At 41.5% G+C, this 20,996-nt stretch overlaps 1 protein-coding gene across 2 annotated transcripts in view; it reads right to left on the bottom strand.

The window, feature by feature from the left end:
• Nucleotides 1–20,996, bottom strand: part of LOC132139720 (whirlin-like) — a 56,129-nt gene that overhangs the window by 24,058 nt on the left and 11,075 nt on the right. For both annotated transcript variants that reach the window (XM_059548297.1, XM_059548296.1), the window contains 3 exons: nucleotides 11,567–11,785; nucleotides 8,056–8,181; nucleotides 2,026–2,234 (listed from right to left, as the gene is read on the bottom strand). In XM_059548297.1, coding sequence (XP_059404280.1) covers nucleotides 2,026–2,234; nucleotides 8,056–8,181; nucleotides 11,567–11,785 — 554 coding nt within the window. The remainder of the gene's footprint in view (nucleotides 1–2,025; nucleotides 2,235–8,055; nucleotides 8,182–11,566; nucleotides 11,786–20,996) is intronic.

The raw sequence follows: 20,996 nt of genomic DNA, 5'->3' as shown, positions 1-20,996 counted from the left end.
AATACATTTTGTATAGTACATAAACTGACAACTTTTATTATGACAAGACCCTCTGCAATAATTGTTTCTAAAAGGGTCCGTCTCAATGAGCCATTAAGTAGTGAGATATTTAACTGTTGTCCATGGCATATCACTCCATGGTTTCTCTTTTCATATCAACAAAATAATAGCTAACTGGCCACATATTGAATCTAAATGGTTAATCAACAAAACAGGGAAAAAAGTAACTCAGAATGGACATTAATAATGAATATTGTAATACTAGTAAAGTGTCATCGCATTGCTAAGCAAATTGGTTTTCTATATTATTATAGACTTTTTCGTAGTAGAAACTTTATGAGCAGTAAGATTTCAAATCAATATTTCATGTACAAGTAGCAACTTATTTGGCAAGTACCTAATAATAAGTTTTCCACTTCATATTAGGGTCTTGATCACCCTGAATAGGTTTAATCTGTTATGGCCAACTGGCTATACATTGTACCTTACCTAATATTTGATTTCCATATTATTCAGTGCCCTTTTCACGAGACAAGTACTTGTATAGTGGATAGAAAAGAAAATCTGAGCAACAGTAATCAAAATGCACCTTAGAATACAAGACTAATGAAGTGTGGAACTAAAAGTCACCTTGCCAGATTCCAGGGGAGCACCTTAGAAATGAGCACACCCTCCAGAGATCCTAATCAGCCCATTCCCATTTGGACCATTGAGAGAGCAAGCGAGACTGTGAGTCATAGTGCTACTGTCATCCCACTAGCATGTCATACATACTTTTCAACCATCACTGCCTAAGGCACGTCTTCCAACAACAGCATCTGCATTAGCTTTAAAATCATCTCACTGCTATATTTAGAAACTCTCTTTCAAACCCACAATTTGTATGACTGGATTTACTGACCTGAGAATAATTTAATAAAAGAGCGAGACCACAGCCGAATTTCAGAGGAATACTGAAATATCGCATAAAGTGAAGCTATTACGGTATTGGAAAAAAATGAATGAATTTTCCACATAATTGTCTAAATTACAATTAAGTAAGGGATCATTAAACAGTGTTAGTTCAAATAATTTTATTTCATAATCACCTATTAAAATGAGTGACTCTTAAAGTAGATTTCAGCATGCAGAAGGAAATAGTCACATCGATTGTTATTTCACCTCCTAATATGCTATCGCAAATTGCAACCTTTTCCCCACCAAGTATCACTATATTACAGTGTTTTTTTGTTTTGTTTTGTTTAGTTTTTTGACAAAATGAAAGTGAATGAAAGAGAAGAAAGCAAGAAACAAGAAACAATCTCACACACTCTGAGACTTCATTCAAAAATCAAAGATAATATGAATCAAACATTTTTATTTAAATTCTTCCAAAACCATTATCTGGTCTATGCCATCAACATTTTTATGGCTGTGTGCTCTCATTGTATGTCAGTAATTGTCAGTCTTTATAGCCCCTTTCACACTGCCATTCTGGTAAATACACAGGTAAAGTGTTCCGGCAATTGTTCCTGATGACGGGACGTGCGTCATCAGTTCGACACGGCATTATTTCTGGCTTTTGTTCACACAGCGCTCCTCCCGGGTTTAACCCGGCATTGTTACTAGGTCCCCGACCCGGGTTCAATGCCGGAATCAATCCCGGGACATGTTTGCTTTCACACAGAAGGCGACCCGTCAATGTTCCGGCAATTTGCCGGGTCCGACGTGCAGTGTGAAAGGGGCTTATGTAATTTACTTCTCCTAAGGAATTTAGGGGAAACATCTGAGGAAAAGTTCATACCATTCGTCCATCAAAACATGGCAAGACAGCCCAACACATCAACACTGGCCAATAGTGTAATAGTTTGCAATTGGTTATACAGTTCAATTTTGGTGTCATATGACTGACATACTTTGGCTTTAAATGAATCACTAAGAACCTGAGCTCTGAAAGAAAGAGCTCAAGTGAGAACCCAGAGTCTGCCGAGCTCTGAAAGAAAAACAAAAATCTCCCCTTTTGGAAAAAGAGTATTGAATCTTCACCTCTGGGAGTTGCTATTGGCCGAGCTCTCGGCGATCTGTGCACTGGGAATCCATTTGGTCTCATCCACCACAGTGCGTGCATGGGGCAGCCGCCCCACATCCTTTATGGTCATTAGCATGTGGCGGGAATTCTTCAGGATCTGCACTGCCTCGTCATGAGAAATGCTCCGGAAACTACTTCCATTGACCTCCAGAATCTGATCCCCTACCTACAAAGATGTAGACAGAGAGAGACTTCAGACATCTGACGCTCCAGATGATACGAAATGAAACGCAACAATGCATGGCACAACAGCACAGAGCCCATGCAGAAACCTGCTTGAAAGTGCTGACAGCAAATTCACACGTAGAGATTTCAATTAAGCCTAATAACTGATAAATAAGCTGTCCATTCATCATGATTTGTACATGAAATAATTTCAGCTGTATTGCCAGAACATTTGTTGTAGCAAACTGTGGCAGATAGTCAGTTATGAATGTCATTTGTCCCGTTTCCATATTTCCTCAGTAACAGACTGACAGAGGAAGTGAGGGAGTAGACATTGAAGAGAAAGAGGAGCATTCACTGGGAATTATTCAGTTACAAGCTACAAATAAAAGAGCTTAATCTGTTCTCATTAAACCTACTCGGCAATAGCAGAATATTGATGTGTTCTGCAAATCAATGTAACAAACATAATTCATGAATAACTCTCTGAGCAGTTCAGCAGAGTGGGACAACAATAAATGACTATAACACTATTGTTTTACTGTGTCTAAATAATCTCACACCTCAATATTATCACTTCAGAAATGCATTAGTTTACCCAAAAGTTGAAATTCCATCATTATTTTCTCACCCTCATGTGTACACTGCTATTTTTGTAGCAACTGACAGATGTGGTCACTATAAACGGCTGCTAAAAAAGCTCAAGAAACATTCTTGAAAAATTATTTGACAAGATTTTCATGGCTGAACTATTATTTAAAATATACAACATACATCTCCACTGACATACAGATGAGGCTGGAATACTGTATATTGCGTAATGATTCCATATCAGGGACAAAGCCAGCACTAAATACAGCATTTCTGTAACTATTTAGTATCAATTTGTTTTTCCACAGTCTGTTGTATGACAGCGTATTATTTCAAGTATTTCAAGGCTGTGATGCATCAAGACTCATCCTGAACACAGACTTTTTCATCCTTTTGTTCTCCTCAGCAAAAGAGAAATAATAAAGAGAGATAAGTTATGGATGTGTGTCTGTTTCTTCCTCTATGTGCAAATGTTCTTCATGCAGTGGAGTCAGCAGCCAGAACGCACTATAATTCACTGGAGTAGAGAGAGGGATAGTGAAAGAGAGAAAGAGAGAGGGTGATTTATAAGCTGTAGGAACTCAAGGATCTTTCATTTACTCAGAAGGAAAACCACTGGCATTCTTTCTACCAACATTTCTTCCCCTTTATCACACTCTTCAACGCTCTGGTGCACTCTGCATCCCTTTATCCTTTACTGACTATTCCTCCACCCTCTGCACCATTACACCACTTTCTCCACCCCTCTGTCATCCCTCCATCCCACTCTCCTCTTATATCCATCTACATGACTTTATACTTTATTAACCCTTTGGGGAAAATCAACACTAACATAATACATGTAGCACACACGTGTACAAGAGCATATGCGGACAAAACATTAAAATAAACACAACGAGACATGCATTATGTGTTCAAATGCATTTTCAGAATAGACCTACACAGTTACAATAAAAGCATTAAAACATAACAACAGTGCAATGGAATGTTAACTATACACATAAACTATGTGCCAGAATTTTTTTATTAGACAATTAAGTTAAAATCAATAAATAAAGAACATAACAATTAAAATGCATTTAATTACTATAAATCATACATTCACTCAATTATTAAATATACTATTTAAAAAAAGAAAAAGACATCTAAGATCTTAGTGTCCATTGTAAAACGGTATGACTAAACCTCTGGTACATCACTTAATGTTTGAGAAATTGAGGAGACTTCATATATCCACTAAAAATTACTTTTAGACAAGTTGGATAAAATTAATTGTACAGAAAATGCAAAAATTCTGACATTTTTGGGCCGGTCTGTGTTATACAGTATATAAAGCAATTGCATCCATTAAAAGAAAGCAAGTTTAATCTTGCTTCATTTTCCTTTATGCACTCTAATAAGTCCCTATATACAAAAGGGATTTTCATGTATGACTTATTATGAGAGCTTGGATCTGTCCCAGATGAAGACTGAAACACCATAAGGAGCAATAACTCAACTCTAACTGTTCTTGTGAGGCTTCTCACTAGGTCATTTTGTAGCTCTATTTCCATCCTTATTGCTTCTGGCTGTCTTTTTGTGTTCTCCAGGTGGGTCTAAAAGAAACAATAATAAAAGACTCAGACAAAGTTATTAAACCACAGGCAGGATTCAGGTCACTCCTTCAATATACAAACACACTGCACAGGCCTCACACATCCACCTGTCAGCTACAGCTGTGCTGGACACCAGCAGTTGTGAGGAACAGATAAATGTGTCTGATGGACGTCTGCCACAGATCCAGGTGAGCCCAGCTTATCTCCAAGGGGAATGGACATTAATTAGGCCCAGTGTTGAGCTACACAGATGACGAGCCATCAGTCAGTTTTACCTCCAGCACAACTGAAGTTTAATCTACATGACTCTGAGTTCAGCAGACAGAGAAAGGGTTTTTGGGAAAGGAAGCCCTATCTGCAAAAGAGCTAGGTAGGTAGGAGGATCCAAAACTTTGTGGAAAATGTGGTCTTCACTGAGGAACACTGCTTTTTTACTTTACACACACTTCATAATTTGACATTTTTGCTATATTCAATTCATCAAAAATGGCAGGAAAGACTATTAGAATCTTACAAACAAACAAATATTCTATTTAAAACAAATGATATTCAGAAATTTCTATTAATCAAGAAATCCTTTTAAAAAGTTTTCAACATTGCTGATAATGTTACATTTTACTTGAGCACCTAATCAGCAAATCACCCATCACATATATAAAATATATTAAAATGTGAAATGGTTATTTTCAATTTTAATCTTATTTCAAAATTTTACTATTTTTACTGTATCAAATAAATAGCTATAACATATAGCTCAAAGTGGGAAGTAAAAAGTAAATGCGCTGTCAAAAGTAATTATTTTCCAGACAATATTTTTTTAAAATAATTGTTGCTTCAGGACAGTGACAAAATAAAATCTCATTATTAAAATTTTTAAAACAACACGTTGTCTTTAATAGCATGCTAAATTTTACACAGTGAAAATTGGTATTTATGCATGAAAATATATACAGATAATCACATACTATAGTCACATAAATTCCTCATAGGTAAACACACTTACCCAATAAATCTTTTGATTAAGACACACACAAACAAAGAGTAGACTGGTGTTTAGAGGAGTTCTTGAGTGGAACTTCTGGTCCACTGATGAGAGGTCCAATTGAAGAAGCATCAAACAATTATAAAGAGAGCAAAATAAAAAGCTTCTCGTAAAAAAACAAGTAGGCAATCCTTGATCTCCTCATTGCAACCACCGCTCTCCATTAGAGCAGTACGGCAACAGTTGTGCATCCCACAGAACACTGTTGAGCTTAGTAGATTTATGTGTTCTTGTAATACAGCAAAATCCACCTCAGGAAAAAACTCATAACTGATTGCAATATGAAGTGACGTGACATGTGGCCAAGTAAGATGACCCATACTCAGAATTAGTGCTCTGCATTTATCCCATCCAAAGTGCACACACACACACACACACCATGAACACAGTGCTCTGTACATTCACCCCCCCCCTCTACAATCCCTGTCGGTACAAGACTCAAACCCATAACTTTTGGGTTATGAGTCCAACTGTCTAACCATTAGGCCACAATATGCTATTAAATGGAAAAAAGTGGGATATTTCCCAGTAACCTCTGAGAAAGCTACTGTAAGTGCAAGTGTGTATGCAATGTTTTCTTTTTTATTTTCATAAGCTGTTAATATCCGCAGACAAAAGAACCAAATGTTCTCTTACCTCATTGTCTTTTGCCTGACAAATGCAAAAATGTAACACAGATGTCATTTTTCTAGGGTGACAGGAGGTGTCTCCCCTCCACTTCCTAAATAAATACCAATATATTTAATATATAGCCATTTATACAGTGTACAAATGCTGAAATAGACAATTAAATTCATAAAAGATTTGCTACTTTTATACTGCAATGATCATGAAAGAATAAAAACATAATGATAACAGTTAGAAATATATACTACTACTGCTAATAATAATAAAAATAATAATCTTCCTCGGGGTCCACAGACCACAGACTGATTTTTAAAAACTCTTCTCTTAAGAAAAAGCAACTAACAGTGAGAAAAATATCATGATTAGTTAATGGCACCACAAAAACACAGTCCAAACCACTTGCAACTATCCTGAGCTGTGATGTCAGAGGCAGCCGACAGGGACAAACATCTCCAAAAATCAATTTTCAGCCCCAAAAGAAACTGGCCACTGGTAAAAAAAAATTTACTAGGACTATAATACAATGAAATATCAGCATATATGTAATTTTTGAATTGATGTTATTGGAGAAAGATGCTCTCTACAGTCAGATGGTATAGTTGCAGCATCTACCAGAGCTACAACTTCCACCAAACAGCCATGTTAACCAACTAAATCTGGACCCTGTTGGTCTATAGATGTTTTAACTAATCATCTTTCCTCCCTGTCAAAAATCTTCACATTTCTTTCTTGAGTGATCCTAGTCATTTCAGTCCAGATACACCAGATCTTCTATCATCGCCATTCTGAATAAATTCTACAAAACTCAGTGTCATGTTGTCTCACTATCCTGCCAAATTATCATTACAAACTGACTTTTTGACTGACTGGTCTGACTTTTTATCACCAGCAAAAGAAAACACCAGCCCTGACATGAGACCATTACAAATCAACCCTTTTGTTAATATTTTTGCAATGCAACAAAGCGACGAGAATACAAATGTATGGTTGTGGACATGCAGAACCACGGAGCTGCATTACCAAAACATGATGTAAAATATTAATCTGTCTCTGTGGGGCATAGGTAGTTGCTGAAGCACAATCACTGAATAACCCAAGCACAAAATGTTATAAGACAGAGAATGAGGAGGTAGACTAGACTAGTAATATCATGTGAAATAAAAATATTTAAAAATTTAACACAAAGGGTTGATTATTACAAACAATTCATCTCAATAGATTAAAGCAGACTGATGCTATAATGAAGACACAGGCTTGTGATATTTTCCAAAAAGCCTACACGGCCGTTCTCCAACTGACTGGAGAAAGAGGAAACATCTTTCATCTTTCTGCCCATGGACTGATGCCAAAATGTTAAGAGCTCACTCAATCTTTTATGAGGCCAGCTTTGGATATAGCGCCACTTTGTTTCTACATCTTTTTGTTTGGCAGGGGGAATCTCAACCAATATACTCACACCATAAATTTAGTTATACACAATAAATGCAGTCATGCCGAACCTCAGGAAAACTTTTGGCCACTTGCGGCTTTTCAAAAAAATAAAATCAGATGCCAACATGTCTGAAACCATTTGTGTTCGTTTTAAGCAAACAGGTGAAGTATATTTCCAGTCAAAACATAATGACTTGTAGTTTCAAACATGATTAACCTTCCTGTCAGGTGTCAGGTGGCATGTAAATTTTGCACCCAGTAAATGAGCTGTTTTCACTGACATCATTGATGAATCACTGACTGACTGAATCACTGATTGACTGATGACTTCTAGCAATCTTATCAACAAATCACTGCACACTGCTCCCATCCATAAAAGACACTAGGGCGTAATAAAGAAATAAGAAATAAAGACTTGTCTCAAGCAATTGGGTCACGTGTGAGTCCAGGCACCAATCATTGTAATAAAGTTAAAGTGGGCTCTCAAATAGTCTAATATTTGCCAAGTTCTCAAACTGTGTCTCAAGATATTTTACCTTTAATCCGCTGTACTCTGCAGCAGACCCTCGGTCCACTCCGGTGATATAGATGCCCAGAGCATATTCAGCACCACCACGGATCATCAAACCCAGAGATCGCCCATCATCCAGTGAGATATTGACCTGAAGAGAGAACACACACATTTGTTACACACATCAGTTAATTCTCAGCACACAGAGACCCCTTCACCTAGATATCATACTATAGAGACTGTGTCTGTTAATAAATTGTCTAGCAAATACAAAAAATGTCCAAAACAATTTAAAGGCATATTGTGGGCCAAATACTCCTTCTGGTTTTGAATATGGAAGCGGTATGCACCGAACACAAGACACATGGGCGTCGATAGGCTATTTATTTAGCGGGCTATAGCATTTAGCTCCATGAACTGTAGTACTCAAATTCAAAACTCAAAATCAGTCCGCTTAAATTCCATTTGAAAATGGCGGCAGACCTGTCTACTCTCCGTCTTTTAGTGCGAATGGATTCAAACTGAAACAGAGGACACACGGTGTGTTTATCGATAGATCATTTGAATATATGTATCTGTGCAGTTCTTTGCCATAAATACAGTTTACAAAAAGTCACGAGGGAGCAGTCGGTTTCTAATCTACTGTAAAGTTTTCGCTCTGTTCACTGCTCATCACACCACAGCTGTTTCAACCAGTGAATATCTAGCCCTTAACACATATGAAGGCATACTTTAATTGTACTTATTTAAATATACTTAATCTAATTATACGTACTTTATACATACATATAGATTTATTTTAAATCTTTTACATTTTCTTTAATGTTATCCTTTTAAGGCTTTATTTATTTATTTTTATAGAAGTATTGGTTCAGGCACCGTTTATGCACCGGTACGTTTTAAAAGTATCGAAATGGCATCGGTATCTTATAAAACCCAATCGATACCCAACCCTAGTTTTGTATAATGACATCATGAAGGGCGGAATTCCTTGTATGGGCACTTCTCCTGGAACAGCATGTGCACACATCAACCAGAGCGAGAGGTTCAACGTGCTTCATTCGGGTTATGGAAGTCATCTGCAAAGCTGCTCAGGAGTTCTGTATGTGCTGACATAAGACATCTACTCTGGGCCAATTGTAAAATTCTGACGCAGATGACACATTTTCTCTGCGCTATTTACGGGTGTCAAAGAAATGATTAAAGTCATCTAATACGATGTATAAACGAAAATATCAACAAAAACATTGACCGCACAGCCCTCCGTGTTTACAAAAGAGGCCATTTCTGGTTAATGATGATGTCACAGAATTGACTGGTATTTTGAAACTGATGTGTGAAAGGTGCTTATAGCCACACTGCTGCACATTTTACAGACACACCTTCAAAGCACCAGGTATATAGAAATTTACGACACAGTCGATTATTAGTTAGTGGGTGGGATATTTAACCCCCCGCTCATCATTATGGACGCCCCATTACTAAAGGAAAATGCTGAGGTAATGAAGAGGAGGTGACTATAAATTGAATCAACCATCCATCAGGATTCTCGTGTGTACAACCTGAATAAAATACCAATAAATGTGGCACCACTGCGGCATCTGATCCAAACCCTGATGAACAATTACCAACAAATAAAATAAAGCTGTTTATTACCTCTCTATGGGCTTGACTGTGGGTTTGATCTTTGATGTGATTATTTTTCATCAGTTCTTATTTGTCTTGTATTGTTTTGAACTAAAACAATGAACAGATTTACTGAATCCTGATATGTTATGAGGGTAGATTTGGCATATATCTGTAGCGTAACGAAGCAGCCACTTTTTTGACCTCTTACAGAGTCATGCACATTTCCCAATCCCTTAAAGTTTTTTCTGATTGGTTAAACTGACATGATACATGTAATTCTAGTAAGAATTCATATTTGTCTCATGACAATAAAGGTCAGCTCTGCAGGTAGCACTAAAATACCTATATTATTAAACGTACATGTATAGACATATTTTAGTAAACGAACACCCTTATTCATTCCTCATGCATTACACATAGTGTGATAAATGTGTAGTATGGATTTGGCTAGTTCAACTTTAGATGATAGTTCAAATGGGTCAAATCAATCACACTGACATAGAGAGCATTTCAGGTGAGCCAGGCTCAAAGCGTGCCTGAAATACTCTTTTCAGCAGCTCCAGATCTGAGCCAAAACAGCACAGACCCCCACTAAAGAATCTCTGCAGATCTCTAACATGCTCTACTGCCTCCATCCAAAACATATAGATCACTGTCAGTGCCTGTAATTCGTGTTACCTTGAGTCATCCATAATCAAATCTTAAGAAACAAATAGTTTTTGTTGTTGAATTAACCATTGTCTGGAGATTAGATATTACAATCTCTGTGTTTGAGTTTATGGATTTTTTTATTTTATTTTATAAACAGTTAAGATTAACTTTTGCCACCTCTGCCAGTTTTGAGTGAATTGAGAAACTTATTTTGCATTATTTGTCATTTTTTAAATATTATTTTTTATATTTTGTTATATTATTATTAAACATAGATAATATATAAATATGTCCCATACATGTGTCTCTCTAACAATATTATTTATAGCTGGTTTTAATATAATACAAATCTGGTCAGTATTATATTCTATTTTCACTTTTCTGGCTCAATGCAGGGAGCATTGCACATACAGTATGTGATGATGCCACATAGCCAAAAAAAACTCTGACGATACATTTTGAACTGAGTTCAAATTTGACAGTGAATAGAGTCATGACAGATGTTGTTTTTAGTACATTTAGTGGCAACTATTTTGGACCTTTCAGACCTTGTCGACAGTGTTGTGACTGGTAACTGCTGTGCTTTGGGTGTTTTTAGCTGAAGAGGCAGAATATGGGATTGTAATGATAAAACCTTCCTAATCAACGGGAAGAAGGAGGCGGGAACCGGCGGACAATCAAATGAAACTTTAATAATCAAACTAAAGACAAAACAGCGCATCAGCCCCTCACGGACAACTGACGCGCACAAATAAAAATCAAAACAAACTAAAATCCAGGCCTGGTCCTCTCTCGTCCGTCACTGTCGTCGCTCCGGTTTTATATCCCTCCATCTCCTCCGTGGGACTCGAGACCGGCGAGTGTCGCAGGTGTCGCTCATCTCCAATCACTCCACCGGCCTCGCTCCTGTTCCCACGTCCCTCGGCCCTCGGCCCTGCCCCACTCGTCACAGGGATGAAGTTGTGAGAGGGCATAGTGTGGAAAGTTGATAAATGTGTGTGTGTGTGTATGTGTATTAATGCACCTAAAGAGGAAAAAATCCTGCAGAGCTGGTTTGCAGTTAGCAGAGAGGAATCACTGAAGCATTATGATAATTTCTACACTTGTTAGAGCTGTCATTTTCAATATGAATAAACGAATTGACATAACACGTAGAGGGAAAAGCCACAGATGTTTAGCACATACAACATCACTCTGAATTTGAAATTGCTTAATTTCCAATCAATCTGTCATCATGAACGCTCGTTTACAGTCACCTTCTTCTCAGCACCCTCTTGCCGAATGTGTGTGTGGCAATGCTGCTGGATGTCCGAGTGTCTTCCTCCTGAGCCACGCTGCTCCACCAAGTCTTGTGGTGGGGACACACTGCGACCCTGAGGGTCCAACCATGTGTACACGTGATTGGTTACGTAACCACCTGGGATCCATCCCATAGAACAGACCGACATGGAGAGCTTCTTAGAACCTTTCAATACCTGTGAAGGGAAAAGAGATAGATGAGGACAAGAAAGGAGGGAACACAAAAAGAGTGAAGAGGACATGATTAAATAAATAATTGTCTCTCTCTCTCAAAGATATTTCTGTTTCTTCATATCTTCACAATCTGTACTGAGCAGAAAGTGCCTTGGAAAGGTTGGATCAAATCACTTGGAAGTACTTCCGACTTTTGGACATGCAACTCTGTGTTTGGGCTTCCTCAAAGCAGACAGAGGAGGATAGGAAGAAAGAGAATAAAGAGAAAGGCAGGGTTGCCTGAGTCAGTACTACAGACAGAATATGAACAATAACCACAGATTCTCTTTGGAGAAGCTCGCTGAAACTGACTTCAAATGATCAAGACAAAGAGGAAGTACTACAAAAATTAGAGACATATATAGAACCTGCTGATCCTCATAAAGCTTCTCAAACAAGATAAAAAGCATTCACTGGCATAAATGCAGGGCTTAATTTGTGCCGGAACAAGCCGGATCTGGATCTGTGTTTTAGTATGGCTGAGCCCTTCATTTCAGCCCAACTTATTTTACGCCCCTTGGGCCGGCTTCGGGCCAATTTTCAAGCCGCAGTTCAGACGCGGGTTGGGTCTGTTTGAGGCTTCATCTTATTTGTATATTTTAGACTTCCATCAATTAGTGATGAAAAAAATAAAATAATAATTGCTGCGCTGGTGGAAACAATGCGAGACCGTGCTACCTCGACTGTCAAGAGAAACTTGATGTTGTTTAGTGTCCCGCAGCAGCAGCACAGCTGAACAGTTCTGCGGCTTAAGCTTGCAAAGCACCGGCAAAGTATTTACCACAAATGTGTCGGGGGAAATAGTAAGGAGATATTTGAATAAACTAGTGTGCCTCTTCAGGAACTTGAGCTGCGTCGAAAGCACTTTGGGGAACGCGTTCAGCGTACGCGACTCTGAATATCGTGTCTAATCAGTCCAATGGAAGGGCGTGACGTCACAGACGTGGTGACGTAAGCGACCAGGAAGCTATAAAAGCACGTGCCACGCAGCTGGCATCAGCTTCGCGTCTTTCAGCAAGCGCTCTGTGTGTGAATGTCATTTGTCCGTCTTGTGAGTCTTATTTACTGTTGTCTTTCCAGTTAAAAGAGCTCCTAGACATGCCAAAAAGCAAGGCGAAAGTTAAGCACTCTGATGGCGATTCCAAATCGCGTTATAGGCTGTGTGTTCCTCCCTGCTCGAGATATATAACGGGTGGGGATACACACAACCTGTGCATGGTTTGCCTGGGTTCGAAGCACGCTGAGTCGGCTCTCGAGGGGGCCGACTGCCCGCACTGCGAGCGAATGTCGTTGCGGCTGCTTCGTTCCCGGAGGGCCCTCTTCGAGGAGGGGGCCTTCGCCAGCGTTCCCCGCGGTGCTGGTCCCGCTTCTGTCGAGGCAGAACGGCGGCTGCACTCGTGGGGTTCGCAAGTCGATCTGGTGGAGGGAATGGAGACGGGCCAGTCCCTATCTCCTTCCACTTCTGCCAGATCCGGCACCCAATCCCTAGAGTCGGAAGCACGCACAGCGGTTCCTTCCACTCAGGGTGAGGGATCGACGCTCCGCCTCTCTTCCTCCGAGGAGGTCGATGTGGAGTCGCTCGATAGGGATTCGCCACCCCACTCGCTACAGCTCTTAGAGGTGGTTACTCGCGCGGTGGCAAAATTAAGCATCGATTGGCCCGCCGAAAAGTCAACTGAACCGCAGAAAAGCAAGCTGGATAAACGCAGAAAAGCAAGCTGGAGCGCGCTTCCTGCGTGCGAGTCAGCCACCTCCCAGCCGGGCCTTCCATTCTTTCTCGACCTGCATGATGAGATTGCCAGGTCGTGGAAACGTCCATTCTTGGCCCGCCTCTACATCCCCTCGTCTGATTACTACGGAAATGTAGTGGGGATGGGAGAGCACGGTTAGAGAGCGATGCCCCGGGTGGAACAGACGCTCGCGAGCTATCTGTCCCCTGGCGCGGCATCGTCTCTAAAGGCCCCGGCATTGCCCTCAAAGCCACTAAGAACAACTTCGGCTTTGGTGGGCAAAGGGTATGCGGCTGCAGGTCAGGCTGGTGCGTGTCTGCACACCATGGCGGTGTTACAGGCGTACCAAGCCGACATGCTTAAGGAGCTAGACTAGGGAGAGGAGATCAAGTCCCATGATATCTCTGAGTTAAGAAGGACCGCTGATCTCTCCCTCCGCGCCACCAAGGAGACCGCCCGAGCGATTGGGCGGTCCATGGCAGCTATGGTGGCCGCGGAGAGGCACTTATGGTTGACCCTGTCCGATATGAAAGAGCGGGACAGGGTCTGCCTCATGGACGCCCCGATCCAGCCGACTGGCCTGTTCGGCGACGCAGTTAATTCTGTCGTCGACAGGTTCCAGGAGGCCCGCAAACAGGCGGCGGCGTTCCATAAGTTCCTCCCTCGTCGCTACCTCTGGGCATCTGGGAAGGAGATGCCCCAGCCACACCCTAGCTCCTCACACCGCGAGGCCCAGAAACAGAGCGTTGCCTCTCGTGCTCCTCCGCGTCCGGAACGAGAGTCTCAGCGACGCTCTAGGCCGAGGTCTTCTAAGCCCAAATTAGATCTAAGGGCAGTTATCGAAGCTAAGAAGTCCTCGGCCAAGAAACCCTGACGTCAAGGGCCCGGGGTTTCAGAGGGCAGCCTCCGCTGGGGTAGAACGGCACACACCGCAGTCCACGGTGCCCGTCCCACCTCAGTGCCCTCTGGGGGTCGTTCTGCCAACCCTGCCAGTGCTCCAGGGCGCAGCGGGCCCGGGCGAGCATCGCTCTCAGTATCCTCCGCCCGTGCGCGTAGCGGGGCTGGGACGCTCGCCGCCCCTGCGGGGGTCTCTTACACCAGAGGTCAGTCTCGAGAGACTGATTCCCTTAGTAGATTATTTAGCAGCGTGGAAACTACTGCCAAATGTATCTCGTTGGGTCCTGCATATAGTAGAAAAAGGCTACCGCATTCAGTTCGGCTCCGTGCCGCCTATATTCAATGGGGTCGTTCACACGATAGTGGGCCCAAGGCAGGGTCTGGTTATGGAACAGGAAGTGAAAACCCTATTAGAGAAGGGGGCCATCGAGGTGGTCCCTCCTCAGGACAGGGAGTCCGGATTTTACAGCCGGTATTTCATAGTTCCAAAGAAGGATGGGGGGCTGCGTCCGATTATAGACTTGAGGGTCTTAAATCGTTCAGTTATGAGACTGAAGTTCAGAATGCTCACAATCAAGCATGTTGTAGCTCAGATCAGGTCCGAGGACTGGTTTGTCACGATAGATCTCAAAGACGCATATTTTCATATCTCCATCCTTCCACAACACAGGAAGTTTCTGAGCTTCGCTTTCGGGGGCGAAGCCTACCAATATCGAGTACTTCCCCTTGGCCTCGCACTCTCACCCCGCACGTTCACAAAGTGTGTAGATGCGGCTCTGGCCCCCCTGCGCATGCAGGGCATCCGCATTCTCAATTATATCGACGATTGGTTGTTCTTAGCTCAGTCAGAGCAGATTGCGGTTCGACATCGAGATGTCAATCTCGCACATATGGGGGAGCTGGGTTTGAGACTGAACGCCAAGAAGAGTGTACTTTCTCCGGTTCAGAGAACCACCTATCTAGGCGTAGTATGGGATTCGACCACGATGCAGGCACGATTGTCCCCTGCTCGTATCGAATCGATCCTCATCTCAGTCAAGAGAGTCAGAGAAGGCCAGTCACTCACTGTCAAACAATTTCAGAGATTGTTGGGTCTGATGGCAGCTGCGTCCAACGTGATACCTCTTGGCCTGCTGTACATGAGACCCCTACAGTGGTGGCTCAAGACCAAGGGATTTTCCCCGAGGGGCAATCCACTTCGCACTATCAAGGTCACGCGGCGCTGCCTCCGTGCCTTAGACATGTGGAAGAAACCTTGGTTCTTGAATCAGGGCCCGGTGCTGGGAGCTCCTTGTCGCCGTGTCACACTAGCGACGGACACGTCCCTCACCGGCTGGGGTGCGGTCATGAGTGGCCACCCTGCCCGTGGTCTGTGGAGCGATCGCCATCTAACATGGCATATCAATTGTCTAGAAATGCTAGCAGTTTATCGTGCACTGAAGCACTTCCTCCCAGACCTGAGAGGTCACCATGTGTTGGTGCTCACCGACAACACATCAGTGGTCTCTTACATCAACCACCAGGGAGGTCTGCGTTCGCGCCCTTTGTACAAGCTGGCGCACCAGATCCTGGTGTGGTCCCAGAGCAAACTCCTCTCATTAAGAGCAGTATATATTCCTGGGAAGTTAAATATGGGAGCAGACATACTGTCGAGGCAGGGGCCGAGGCCCGGGGAATGGAGACTTCACCCACGGGTGGTAGATCAGATATGGAGAGTGTTTGGCAGGGCTCAAGTAGACCTCTTTGCGACTCAGGAGACGTCACAATGTCCCCTCTGGTTCTCTCTAGTTCATCCAGCTCCTCTGGGACTGGACGCTATGGTACAGACCTGGCCGAGGCTTCGTCTGTACGCTTTTCCCCCTATCGTTCTGCTCCCGGGAGTTCTGGTGAGAGTATGCCGGGACGGGGCCTGTCTGCTATTAGTAGACCTGTTCTGGCCGGGCCGAGTATGGTTCTCAGATCTAGTCTCGCTCCTCGACGGCTCTCCGTGGGAGATAATGATCAGGACAGACTTACTCTCACAGGCGCAGGGCACGATAGTTCACCCTCGCCCGGAGCTGTGGAAGCTGTGGGTGTGGCCCCTGAGGGGGCACAACTGTTAGCAGCCGGTCTCTCAACTGAGGTTGTTGAGACCCTTCTCCATTTCAGAGCTCCCTCTACGAGGAAACTGTATGCCCTGAAGGGGGAGTGCATGTACAGTTCTCTCTCCACCTTCAATACCACGACTTAGGACCTGATTAATCTAACTCTATTATACAGAGATTTGTAAAATAAAATTCCACAACTTTTCAAAACTTTTTTTTCTTCTATGTCTGGAAATTGTTGTTTTAAAATCGTATGACATTTCCGGTTATTCATGACCTTACAGACCCTAAAAGTGACTGATGCACGCTCTTAATAACTTAACCTGGTCCACCAATTTGATTGGGCGAATGCTCCATTACCTCTCCCTTCTGTGATCACATGCCGGATCCGTTACCCCGCTTTGTTCCGGGACCTCGCAATTTACAAATTAAATCTCTCGCTCACAGAGAAGCACTCATGTTGGTCATTTACTCGGATCTACATAGATTAACATAAATGTTTAATTGGAGCGGAACGACACATTCAGTGTTGCTTTTTCTGTTGCTGCATGAGTTATGAACAATGGCATGTGTGTCCCACTTTAAAACCGCTCACACAAACACTTTTGAGAAAAGGTAGGCAGGGAGCTAAAAATACGAGCACCAACCTGTGTGGAGAGTTTCATCTGCAGCCTCTGAATGGAGCACTTGGCCAAATGTTGTCAGCTACATAACAACACCTCATTGTGCAAAAACAACAGCACAGACAGCTAGTAGAGCTACTGAGCAGATATCTTACATAACAGACAGTATGTGGGGAGTTTATAGCCATTAAGTAAGAGAGATAGAATAGGAGAGACTCAGTGTTGTGTGGATGTACAACGGATGAGTCACATTATTCTATCTTGAGAAAGTTTAAGAGGGTTCAAAATCTGTTTTCTAAAATAACAGGTAACAATAACAAAAAAAAGTTTCCACAAAAAAATATTAAGCAGCACAAATGTTTTCAGCATTGCTAATTAAAAGACATTTCTTGAGCACCAAACCGGCATATAAGAATGATTTCTAAAAGAATCAAGTGACACAGAAGACTGTAGTAATGGCTGCTTAAAATTCAGCTTTGCCATCATTGGAATAAATTACATTTTAATTATATTTAAATTTATAACAGTTATTTTAAATTGTAATAATATTGAAAATAATATTAAAAATAATTTTGAAATATTTTTTTATCAAATAAATGCAGCCTTTGTGATCAAAAGAGACTTCTTTCAAAAACATTTAAAAAAAATGCATATCAAACAAAATATGACATCATAATTGACGGATTTTATTATGGAAAGTTATTATGAATGTTTTACCATTCAAGTAAGCAGGAGCTGCTTGAAGATACTTGGAGGCGTTACCAAAAAAAGGGATGCAATCACAGCCTCACAGAACTAAATCACCAGTTTGAACTAATTCTTCAAGCTTCAGAGAGAAAGTAATACTCAAAAAAGCAAAAAACATGGAGATGTAGGCAGATAGGAGAGAGAGTGAGAGTGAAAATGAGGGTGTCTGACAGGGCTTTAGTGAATAAACCATAAGCCAGTGTCTCTTCATCACAGAGGCAAAGGACACACCTGACATTTCTATGCTGAGCCTTAGCATACTTAGCCTCTTCTTTGGATAAGAACATGTAAAAATCCTATTCCACACTCCTACCTGACCAGATCCCAACTGAGACCTGTGCTGACCTGGACATAATGAGTGGTGACATAGTCGGCGATGACTAAACAATGACCTCACACTCACAGCCTTTAACATGGACGGGTCTGCTTATTCATTCTAATGAAATGCAAATCTACCACCACAGTCGCAATCACTATAAGATGACAGTAAAATAATTTTAAAATGAAAATGGTGGAAAGATTATAACCAAAAGGGTTAAGGTTTGGCTAGTAAGAATAAGCATGTTTGCCCCGCTGGTAGATGCTGTAACGACACCATTATGGTGCTAAAAGGTATCTTTCGTCATTGAAAACCATTCACAATTTACTGTGTATTCTGATAAATCAAAATTCATACTCCTTCATATATTTTATACACAGAGATGGCACACAATTGTATTTATATTTTTCCAGTCTGCCACTTGTCGCAATAATACCTAACTCATAGTTCGGGTTGAGAACCACTGGTCTTGCGCATAAGCTGCCAGCTTGCTTCTGGCAAAGCTTCATTTTTCTTGTCTAAAATAGATATGATGCCGGTTTTAAGGTTGGCTGTCAGTTGTCCGTCCTTATCCGATAGGGCCATTGATTCCTCTTTAATGAGTCACAGCAGGGAGAAGAGATGACGCGGTGATGCTGATCTGTGATCTTGGAACACAGCATTTTAGCTGCATTCAGTTTTTTATTATAGTTTATGCTTTCTTTTAAACTAAATTATTATAATTATTATTTACACTTAATTCAAATAAATATTTTTTAAGAAAAAACGAATACTTAAAAACAGGGGCGCTGCACAAGATCCCGGGCCCTATGCATAGGCAGTCCTAATGCCCCCAAACCCCCCCCCCCCCCCCTTGAAAATATATATTCCAGACTTTTCAAGGGCTCTCTCTTCCTTTGGGGCCCTGGTAATCAGTACTGGTTTTACCCCAGTCCGATGCCCCTGCTTAAAAAAAAGAAATCAAAACGACGATGGGGACAGTGTCACGGTGGGAAAGTGATGTAACCGGTGTCGCTGCTTAAAACCGTTTACACCATCAACACCGTCTATCGCGGGCAGCCTAGCGTGCAGCACAGCAAAAATAAACTCGGTACGTAAACGATCACTGCACTGCTGCAGAGGCACCGCTCCTGGAACGCACTGATGGATGGACCGCAACCGTGTGCAGTGTGAACGCTGGAATCCGTTAACATAGGTGCGTAAAAAAAATACACAACGCATATGAACTGCAGACAGAGTAGTGTGAAACAGTGTTAAGTGCTGCGCATCCTGCCCCTGACAAGCATTAAATGTCCATCACCGGATGACAGGTTTTGACCCAGCTAAATTGTGAAAGGGACTTCTCAACCATGAACAGGGTAATACAAACTTTTCACAATAGGATTTGCTGCTTTTAGCTACATGTTAAGCTATCACACTTAACAGTAAATGCATTTGCAGGTCAAGACAAACATCCGCAATAGGCTGAAAGGAGACAATCTTGCAGCATGCATGCGGATCTCAATAAATGGGCCAGACTTTTCTGACTTTCCATATCAAGAGACTCTGGAAATGTTCTTCCAGAAGCCCAGAAAGATACACTGCAGTGACAAAAGCTGCACACTTTGTGGATAAATTACATGTTTAGTTTAATGTACAGTTCAAATAATTGCTCAGTTAATATATTCACTGCTGCCATTAAAAGAAACAAATGAACAGTGGCGGTTCATAAGGGCGATTGGGCAACGCACCACCAAAGGAAAGGGAGGGATTTTTTTATTTTACATTCAACCACAGTATTACGCTAGCTTTCACTATTCTAGACTGTTTGTGCTGCCTCAGTCTAAATAGTCCAATCAGCATCGAGTCGCGTTTTGTGTAGTACCGCCCCTTATTCTGTGATTTCTGTCAAGTGCTCTCATAGACTTCCATTCAAAGATCATTTTTTTCCGAACTGCAGGCACTGCAATGCAATCTCGAGTTCCGAGAGGGCTAGCCCTAACGTGCTTTCGTCATCGTGCGTAACCTTAACTTGTGCAATGACTTGTGGGAACAGTGACATCCAATAATATTTAAAAACTATTTTGAATTTTAACAACAAGAAAAAATGAAAAGCTACTTTAATATTTTTATCAAATGTGAAAAAAAAAAGAGACGGGGACAGTTATGCCTTTGCCAACTGAGCTTGATCGACATCACGGCAAACGTTCCTCAGCGCAGATTAATTCTATCATGTCATTGAAAGAAATACCATTAATTCGTTGTAGCAATAAGGATAAATTGGCAATTAAAGAATTAGGACAACCAAGACAAAATGTAAACATCAAACAAGTATCTACAAAGGGCGGGAAGTCGTATAAACGAGGATTTTCGAGGACGTTGTATGAGCGGGAGAAAAAGGCTAGGCTGTTAAATACAGTCTTGGCCAAAAGTTTTGAGAATTACATAAATATTAGTTTTCAAAAAGTTTGCTGCTAAACTGCTTTTAGATTTTTGTTTCAGTTGTTTCTGTGATGTACTGAAATATAATTACAAGCACTTCATACGTTTCAAAGGCTTTTATCGCTAATTACATGACATTTATGCAAAGAGTCAATATTTGCAGTGTTGGCCCTTCTTTTTCAGGACCTCTGCAATTCGACTGGGCATGCTCTCAATCAACTTCTGGGCCAAATCCTGACTGATAGCAACCCATTCTTTCATAATCACTTCTTGGAGTTTGTCAGAATTAGTGGGTTTTTGTTTGTCCACCTGCCTCTTGAGGATTGACCACAAGTTCTTAATGGGATTAAGAT

The sequence above is a fragment of the Carassius carassius genome, chromosome 4 (assembly GCF_963082965.1).
Source record: "Carassius carassius chromosome 4, fCarCar2.1, whole genome shotgun sequence".
Lineage (NCBI taxonomy): Eukaryota > Metazoa > Chordata > Actinopteri > Cypriniformes > Cyprinidae > Carassius > Carassius carassius.
Note: the sequence above shows the minus strand (reverse complement) of the source record. Positions and strands in the feature narration are given on the sequence as shown.